General features: G+C 44.6%; 1 protein-coding gene across 1 annotated transcript; it reads right to left on the reverse strand.

Annotated features, from left to right (window-relative positions):
* Window positions 1-6,571: 6,571 nt before the first annotated feature.
* LOC139365926 (arylsulfatase I-like) lies at window positions 6,572-10,217 on the reverse strand. The gene is made up of 2 exons (XM_071102986.1): window positions 9,904-10,217; window positions 6,572-7,967 (listed from the first exon to the last, which is right to left on the reverse strand). Exons 1-2 carry the CDS (start codon window positions 10,215-10,217, stop codon window positions 6,572-6,574), a joined length of 1,710 nt encoding a protein of 569 aa, XP_070959087.1.

Below are 10,217 nucleotides of genomic sequence, written 5' to 3' on the forward strand. Positions count from 1 at the left end.
GAAACGTCAACACTCTGTTGGGAAGAGATTGCGGTTCTATAAATTATGGGTGTGGCTGATATGGTTTTGTACCATCCCTGAGGTAACTGGACAATGCTGTGCCACTGTCCACTATACCGGTGCTGCTGGCAACAAGGTTGACACCTGGTCCTGCCGTGGCTGTGACACTGTCCCCTATACTGATGCTGCTGGCAACAAGGTTGACACCTGGTCCTGCCGTGGCTGTGACACTGTCCTCTGAAGTCTCTCTCCCTGGCTCTTTCCCTTTCACCACCCTCACTGACTCAGTCTGTCTCCTAGAAAATAAACAAGGTGTTTTCCATACTACCGGTACCTAAAACTACACAAATAATCACAACAGCAATACCATTGCCTTAAACAAATCTTAGTTCAGTCACCAGTTTAAGTTGAGAGTTGGGGTATCCATGGCATTTTCCAATTATGTTCCTATTTTACAAGTCTAACAAAGAGAGAACCTTTCATAATGTTGCCCAATAATGACTTAAAAACTTACCTGAGACTCCCTGTCTCTGCCAGTCTGTCCCTGCCCATCTGTCCCCAGCTCTGCTGTCTGTGTGCCATCTGTTGCCTGTTCTGCCTAATGACATCATGTTGAAACATTTCTATTAGCATTACACTTCTTCTCATGAACATTTTATCAACTAGACTTTGAGATATTAGGCTACTAGGGTTCTTACTTTGCGTTTTGGTGTACTGAGAAATACTCTGATGTCCGCCATTTTTCTACCTGGCTGGCTGGCTGGCTGGCTACACACACACACACACACACACAGTGTGCAGGTTAATTACAGTAGGAGATGGGCTTCTATCATCTATTATCTTCTATCATTCTAGATGGGCTTCGATCTAAAAGGTAGCTAGCTAGTCAGCTAGCAAATGTGAAACGGATTGCAGTGACAAGGGTCGACAGCTGTATGAGTTCACCATTTACACAACTTATGCTGCAACCTTTTGTAATTGTAATATAGTTTATGTTTTACATTTGCTGGCAATAGCTGAATCTAACAATAGCTGAATTTGCAGAGCTAGCAAGCACCAATTCGATTTATGTGGTGTTTGCTATAATCTTAGCTATCGTCAGTTTACTCCAAGATCGGCACACAGGTGCTTCAAAGTCCCCTAGCGACAACTTGTAGTTCTGTTCAGTTTGGAGTTCAGTTTATCGCTAACCTTATCACAGGGACTTTTGAAGCACTACAGCTGCATGCTGATCTTGGAATACAAGGACAATAGCAAAGATTCCATATTTGAGGACGCCACATAAATGGAATAGGTACTAGCTAGCTTGATAGTTAATGTTTGCTTTAATTTACTTGCTAGCTCTGCAAATTCAGCTATTGTGTATGTGAACCCTGCCAACATAAAACAACATTGCTATGGTGCAATTGACTGGATTAACTTCACGTTAGTAATGTGCATTGGGTGCCTTTCAGACGGTAGACACAAACCCTCTGTTACCGTGCCAGCTAAGGAACACTACATTGCATTGCTAGCTTCTCTCATGGACTCAAATTCACATAGCTGTAAACACTGGTTGATGTTACTGTAGCTAGCTAGAAAACATCAGCTAACATAGAGAGTGACCTGTAATTTAATGCAGCAAAAATGAAGACTGGTGACGGTTATAAATTGATTTTCTTGTGTTGAAGTAAAGAAATATCTAACATATCCTTTGTTTGAACTACTTACTGGAGGTCAGCCACACAGGGTTGCCAACTCCTCAGTAAGGAAAGTACCTATTGGCTGTCTTAAAAGTCGCTAAATGATGTCATCCCCTAATTTGCATAATTGGCCATGTGCATGTAATTGTGATGGACGCATAGGAGTGACGAATAACATCGTGGGAGAGACAAAAAAAAATAGTAAAAAAAAAAATAGTGAACTTTCTTCTGTCGATTCTTGTTTTTTGTCACAATGTCACAATTCCAACCCTCCTCCTTTATCTGGGCTTGGGACCAGCAAAAGTGACCCAAAAGAGACACTGGTGGAGTTACTTAGTTTTTTAGTTTTGTTTTTTAGTTTAGTTTTCTTAATTGTTTTTTGTTTTTAACCTTATGGTCCACTTAGGAGCCTACAACAAGTCACAGTAAAACATGAACATTTTAAACAATACATTTTTTTTTACATTTTTCTGTATACAATCTACATTAACAATCTAAATGGACCAAAAAGAGATAATAGAAAAAAACTGTCAATGGCAATGTGAGAAAATTATGGTAACTTGTTTTTTTCCCCCCCAGACCCCCCTCCACACACACACAGGCTCACAGAAAGAGTGGGTCATCGTCATTTTGGTCAAGGCTCTCTATGGCAGGTTCAGCAACTGAGTGAGCTGACTTAAATGAGTAAGCAGCTGATGTGCCAAAAAGCTGCAAAACTTTATCAGGCAGCTGGTTCTCATAGCAAGCCTCACCAGACAGCTTCAGTCCATAACGAATGTACAGGATGGAGTTAAGGGTCTGCAAGGACGTCCGATTTATAAATTTGCTTTTTACCACACTCATCTGGCTGAATACTCTCTCGACTTCAGCATTCAAGTGTGGCAAGGACAACACAGACACAGCAGCCATGGCAAGTTCTTGAAAAGGCTTGATATCAGCTTTATCCCTGAACTTCCAAATCTCACTCCAGAAGCCCAGTATGTTTTTTGTCTCATTCCATTTACTAAGATGGATGGCACGCCATTTCTGGACAATCTTGTCTATCTCTGCAGGGGAGTAGCCAAGGAGCTTGGCTATTTGTTCTATTTCTACAGGGCTCTTATTGTGCTTTAGAGTTTCCTACCCATTGAAAACTGACATGTACTGCAATGCTTCGATGTTGTCCGGCAGTCTCTCCCTCAACTCATTAGTGAGGGAGATGGTGAAGGCTACATTCCGCTTTCGGACATTGTTTCATCCTCAGGAGCAAGGTGTAGCTCAGCTGCCTTTGACTCAAAAAGGTAACCAAGGTACGGTTTGGGACTGATGTATCCATCTATTGACCTTTTGGGTACATCAACATTTGCCAGTGGATTCAGCACCCTGCTGCTCACAGACTTGATCAGGCTAACCAAGCTGTCAAGTAGCTTAAGAGGATCTACTTGCTCTCCCTCAAAAGCCTTGATGGCCAACTGTACCTCACCCAGCACTGACTTCAAAAAAGTAATATACAATATGTTTTGAGGATCACTGTACCAGGAGTATAAAACCTCAGCCATGTAGCAGTGTTCACTGGACTTGGTGACTGCGAAATGCAGCCTAAGCTCCTCCCACTGGTCCAAAATGCGTGAAACTGCGGGTTCAACGGAGAGCCAACATGTGGCACACAGCTTGGTTATCTGTAAAGGTTTCTTCCCACAGTTGATGGTCTCATATATGGCCTTGTAGGCCTCCCTGCGCTTTGGAGACACTGAAAACCAGTTCTAAGTCTCTCGTACCAAGCACTCCACACTACGGGGATGGTGTCATTGGAAGCATGACTTACAGCAAGCTGCAGAGAGTGGCACACACAGTGAATAAGAACCAGATATTTTAGGCCATACTCCTCCTCCAGCACTTTATGGGCCCCAATGTTAATCCCCGTCATAACAGAGGCATTGTCAGTCCCCTATCCCCAGGAGTTTCTCTGTTTTAATACAACACTTCTCGAGGAAAGCCACCACAGCACGGCTATAGATTTGGCATCTCCTCCCTCCAACTCAACAAGCCCCAGAAATGTTGATACAATTGTCTGCTTGGTGTCACTAAAGTACCTTATCACAACCCCCAGGTACTTAGAAACACTTACATCGGTGGACTCATCGATGAGGAGGCTGAAACGCTGGTCACCCACATCTGCGACCAACCTTTTCAGAAAGTATGGTGCTAGAACACCATTAATCATTTCTGTGCACTTTGTCCTTTGCATTTTGAAGTGGATAGCAGCAGTGGAGTCTGAGAAAGCAGCTCTACCTGCTTCTCCAATTTGATCACATGCCAGCATGGAACAGTGTTCAGCGATAGCTAATGCTATGGTGGCCTCAGCGTTTTTTGCAGAGTCCATTTTTTGAACCATAAATGGCAGCTTGTTTTGGGTGGAACTGTTATAAGGCTTTGCCTTTTGAGTATGTTTTTGAGTTGTCATGTGGTTTTTAACACCACTAAGTTTGGCGTAGAAATCAGCCTTAAAATACAGGCAGTATGCCCTTGTATCATCTCCAATAAACGGCTTCAACCAGCCTTTGAATTCAGGGTTTGATTCCCACTCCTTTCTGTATTTTTGAGTGTACAGTTTATACTGAGACATGATGAGCTAGCCAGCTAGATGTTTAGCTTGTCACAGAGAGGCACACACACAGTGGACAAGGTGAGTAAGTGACTGAGGCTGTGTGAGTCAAATGCAGTGAATTATTTATGTGCAGTGATTTATTTTAGATAAAGAACATTTTACATTTACATCCCGCCCTGAATGTAAGCTAGGGCGGGATCAGCCAGCGGCGGCTTCCCGCATGTGCGAGTCATTTGCAGTCTGGACTCGGAGTGGTGAATATCTGCTCTGACTGCAGCTGGAAGGGACTGCTACTGCTATACTGACAGTACCTGCATCAGTACCTGCATCATGTGCCACTGCTGAGGGCTGGGGGGTGGGAAGCAGTGGATCAAACCATTGTGAGGCAAAGAGCGGGGGGGTTGCAATTTAAAATAGAGCTACTAAGTGTCTATAATCAGCATAAGTGCTTTCATTGCGTATTATTCATATTATTGAAATTACAGTTATATTGGGGGGGACAAATCATAATTTTAACAGGATCGGGGGTCCCCCCTAAGATTTCCCCCCATGGATATAGGACTTGTTTTTCTGTGGCTATAGATACTTTTGTACCTGTTTCCTCCAGCATCTTCACAAGGTCCTTTGCTGTTGTTCTGGGATTTATTTGCACTTTTCCACCAAAGTACGTTCATCTCTAGGAGACAGAACGCCACTCCTTCCTGAGCGGTATGACAGCTGCGTGGTCCCATGGTGTTTATACTTGCATACTATTGTTTGTACAGATGAAAGTGGTACCTTCAGGCGTTTGGAAATTGCTCCCAAGGATGAGCCAGACTTGTGGACTTCTACAAAATAAATTCTGAGGTCTTGGCGGATTTCTTTTGATTTTCCCATGATGTCAAGCAAAGAGGTACTGAGTTTGAAGGTAGGCCTTGAAATACATCCACAGATATGCCTATCAGAAGCTTCTAAAGCCATGACATCATTTTCTGGAATTTTCCAAGCTGTTTAAAGGCACAGTCAACTTAGTGTATGTAAACTTCTGACCCACTGGAATTGTGATACAGTGAATTATAAGTGAAATAATATGTCTGTAAACAATTGTTGGAAAAATTACTTGTGTCATGCACAAAGTAGATGTCCTAACCGACTTGCCAAAACTATAGTTTGCTAACAAGAAATTTGCGGAGTGGTTGAATTTTTTTTTTTTATTACTCCAACCTAAGTGTATGTAAACTTCCGACTTCAACTGTATGTGTGTTTCCTGTCCTCTCTGAGGTCACCAAATGAAACACACTCGTCATACCCTTAGGTGTCCACGGACCATTCCTACCTTCTCACAAGTGGACATTTTGTTTCAAATTCCCATTTTGGGGATTTAGGAATTCACCACATGAAATCCTTTGTTCTCTATGTGTCTCTCTTTCTGCATGGCCAGGGGGAGAGAGTCTCCGCCAGGAATTTACGACCTAAGATAACAGAACCCGGGTGCAGGAGAGAGTGGGAAACCATGATCTATACCCAGAAAGGACCACGTCATGACAACGTGACCCTCGGAGCTGGAATCTGAGGCTTAAACGCCCATCCCCCATCCCTCATCCACAATGGCCTAGCAAGCCACAAGCCTACTAAAAGTTACTAACTAGGTGCTAACATTGACCCTAGTGCATGGTATAGTTTCCACATTTCGACCAGATCCAACCGTAATCTGGTACCTTCAGAATCGGCACCTCCTGCCATTTCCATAAGACTCGGTATAGGTTAGAGTTGGTTCTCTTTACTTCTAATCGACTGGAATTTGTTAAAAGAGAAGTGAGTGAAGAGGCTACGGGTTCTAGTATGCTGGCATAAAAACTGATATTTTCCTAACTTCCATCAGAGGGCAATGTTACCTCAGTCATCACATTGATGTGTCCAGTCTACAAAGTGTAATGTGATGATATGTGGGGACATTGGTCTGACCTACTGGATCAACCTCAGAAAAGGCATTTGAAGAAGAGTGGAAATCTTGAACTTTTTCATATTTATTCATATTCAAATGAGTCACTCAAGAGATTCTCCAACAGAAACAGAAAAGTATACAGTATCTCTGACATACCCCATTCAAACATGGGTTATCTTGAATATCAACAACTATCCTACAGTATAATGGAGAATAGATAAATCATCCAATAAGTCTATTTGTGGCTGATTCTTCATTTTATCAGCAGAAAACATACAGCAACAGCAAGAGCTACTGTCACAGGTGTGTGTAGTTGGACTCAACTCAACTCAAAATTCCATAGTCAACCTTATTCTGATCTTAAGATTTACACAGCTCCTATATCCGGTTGGACATGATTCTAGTGTTAAGTCTCCTGAAGAAAGATTTGGTTTTGGACAGCTTGTACTTCTTCCGGTTCTTGGTCTTTTTGTGATAAACCCCGTTCCAGTGGTCCTCCTCCTCGTCCCCCACCCACGGTCCCCACGCGCCATCGTTCAGGTCTGGGTCGCCCCTGGGGTCCTCAGAGGGGTACCGCACTGGGACCGAAGTCCGGTTGTAGAACACCAACCGCGCCAGGAGCTCTTTGACCACGTCTGGTCGCTGCTCGGCCAGGTCATAGCGTTCGTACGGGTCTCCACTGATGTTAAAGAGCCATACTGACTTCTGAGGTTCCAGGTGGCGTTCCAGGTTCCACCAGCCATCGGGAAAGCCAGGGAGCATCTGGGGCGGGGTCCAGTCTCCGTATCCGGGGTCTCCGGTCAGGAGCTTCCAGTCGCCTGCGCGGATGGAGGCCTGGATGGCTGTGTTCCAGATGCCATAGCCACTCCGCAGGGAGCCGCTCCGGGCCGGGTTGTAGAGAGGGTCGATGTTATGGAGGATCTCCAGTCGGGGGGACTCCTTCTCCTCACTGATGGCCCCCCACATGTCATACCCATCTAGCCCCTCGGTCTGTGACGCGTTTCCCCCAGCCAACCCAACCAGCGTGGGGTACCAGTCAGTGATGTGCACCAGGGCCTTGCTCACCCTCCTCTTGCGCCTCAGCAGGGGGCTGTGGACGAAGCCCAGCCCCCTCACGCCCCCCTCCCAGTAGGTGCCCTTACGCCCCCTCAGAGGCCAGTTGCTACCCCCGGAGAAGGGCTGGCCTCCGTTGTCAGTGGAGAATATGATGACACTGTTCTGGTAGTAGCCATACTTACGAAGGGCATAGGTCACATTCCTCACCGCTTCGTCTACAGCCGACACCATGGCTGCATATTTCCTCCTGGCCACGTTGCCCAGGCTGCGGTATGGGTAGATGTATTCCCGTGGGGACTGGAGAGGTGTGTGCACCGCCTGGAAGGAGAGGTATATAAACAGAGGCTGTGCCTGAGGGTCGTGGGCAGCTAAGATCTTCCTCACCCTCTGGGTGTACAGATGGGTGGAGTACTTCCCCCCCTGACCCCATGCCACCGTCTCCCCCTCGTGGAGGTCAAAACCACACATCCCTGGGCCATCACATGACTTGTAGGTGTAGTAATCCACGCTGCCTGTCAAAGAACCGAAGTAGGAGTCAAAGCCTCGGCGGGTGGGCAGGCACTCCTTCTTGTAAAAGCCCAGGTGCCACTTGCCTACCATATGGGTGGAGTAGCCAGCCTCCTGCAGTCTCTGGGGAAGGGTGACCTGGTCAAAGGGAAGGCAGTTGGGCTGACGGGGTCGGATGATGGAGTGCTGCAGGCCAGTGTGGATCTGGTACCTGGGCAGAGGGACACAAAGGCATAAAATGTCTGATCCCTCAAGTAATTGACTAACAATGCAAGTAGCCTAATACCCTGACTACACCGCTCGCGTTGCAAAATGAATTTAGAAATCTGTTATTCAATTATTGCACCCACACGGCTGGCGCGCGCCAATGAGCGGCTAAAATAGAAGTCAGTTCTATTTGTGACGCAGATCGCGCTGCAAGTCCTGCCTCTTCCATCTCCTCATTGGTTTATAGAAGCAGGTACCAACGTGCCATCTCCTCATTAGTTATACCCACGTGGGTGACTGAAAGACGAACGAGGTTGGTAGAGGTAATGCACCTAATTTATGAATGTTGCCAATCGCAATATAAAGTCCAGAAAACAAAAAGCCTGGAAGGAGGAGAGATGACTAGAAACGTTTTGGTTGACCGTTTTATGTGTGGATTAATTGTCGGAGTAGAGGACCTTGTGCATTTCAGGTAAAATAACAACTCAATGTTTATATCCCAGGACAAATTAGCTAGCAACAGCAAGCTAGCTAAATGGGACAAATTAGCTAGCAAGTGCAAGCTAGCTAACTAATTTCCAAAAATGTTGAATGCTTTTCGACCTGTCCCCAAATTAATGTAATTTGTTCAGAGTTTGTTTTAATATTTTAACCTGCGTGTCGTGATCGTGTTTGGTATGGGGGGAAAAAATAAATGTATGCACAATGGCACACACGCGCAGCTGGTTTGGGTTCCGTGTAATCAATGTATCAACTATGAATGATCAAAAAGTTGAAAAACAGACAGATATATGGATCAACCAACACTGAATTTTAGGATCCAGTGGCATCATTACGCCTGGAATTCTGAAGCCCTGGATGTTTTTGGTCCAGCCCTTTTTTAGTGGTCAAAAATTATACAGAAAATATATTGCTCAGTTGTGCACCGGGGCCTCCCACTCCTCTTTCTATTCTGGTTAGAGCCAGTTTGTTCTGTTCTGTGAAGAGAGTAGTATACAACATTGTACGAGATCTTCAGTTTCTTAGCAATTTCTCTGACCATTTGTAGCCTGTAATCGAACCCACAAATGCTGATGCTCTAGATACTCAACTCGTCTGAAGAAGGCCAGTTTTTTTGCTTCTTTAATCAGCACAAAAGTTTTCAGCTGTGCTAACATAATTGCAAAAGGGTTTTCTAATGACCAATTAGCCTTTTAAAATGATAAACTTGGATTAGCTAACACAACGTGCCATTGGAACACAGGAGTGATGGTTGCTGATAATGGGCCTCTGTACGCCTATGTAGATATTCCATTAAAAAAATCTGCTGTTTCCAGCTACAATAGTCATTTACAACATTAACAATGTTTACACTGTGTTTCTGATCAATTTTATGTTATTTTAATGGATAAAAAATTAAAAAAATCAGAAACATGGACATTTCTAAGTGACCCCAAACGTTTGAACGTTAATGTATGTGTTCCAGAGTAGAGAGTGTTCCAGAGTAGAGAGACCCAGCATAGCTACTGCAATTGAGTACTGGCAGTGTCTGCTGTGGCAGGTGGGAAGGTGTAATCTATTTGAAAAATATATAATCTCTCAATGTTCTAATCTCTCAATGTTCATGTCAAAGTGCACCAAATTCATGAATTTATTTGAAATTCCTTGTTTTTTTTGCCCGGACCCCCTTACTGGCTTTGGGCTAAGCCACCAATGTCTTCAAATCCTTTAAAACGTCCCTGACATGACCCATCTATTCTTCCATTACTATTGAGGCTACTCGGTATTGGTTACTCCACATTACTCCAACTATAGGGAAAAGATCCTACAGATAAAATACAACAATGCTTAGAAAAAAAGACATAGAGAAAAACATCTGTCTGAATACATCATGAATTAGTTGACTACAAAAGAACAACTCTCTAGGCTACTTCAGATCTGGTGATAAAATATGCAATTACCTGCCGGTGATCAACTGACTGCGAGATGGCGTGCATATGGGCTGTATGTAGTAGTTCTCCAGCTTCACTCCATCCGCGGCCAGTTTATCCAGCGTCGGTGTCTGGATTTCGGAGCCGTGGTAACCGATATCGTTGAAACCCTGGTCGTCCGTCATGATGAAGATGATGTGAGGGGGATGCGGTACCGGCGACCGGTCTCGAAAGTTCGGAACTGACTCGCTCTCTACCTGGTTCGGACTCATTAAGTCCCACGACAGGTAGCCGAGACTGAGTAAACTGACCACGGAGAATCCGGTTAGAGCTGACACTGCCAT

This window comes from Oncorhynchus clarkii, chromosome 14 (assembly GCF_045791955.1).
Source record: "Oncorhynchus clarkii lewisi isolate Uvic-CL-2024 chromosome 14, UVic_Ocla_1.0, whole genome shotgun sequence".
Lineage (NCBI taxonomy): Eukaryota > Metazoa > Chordata > Actinopteri > Salmoniformes > Salmonidae > Oncorhynchus > Oncorhynchus clarkii.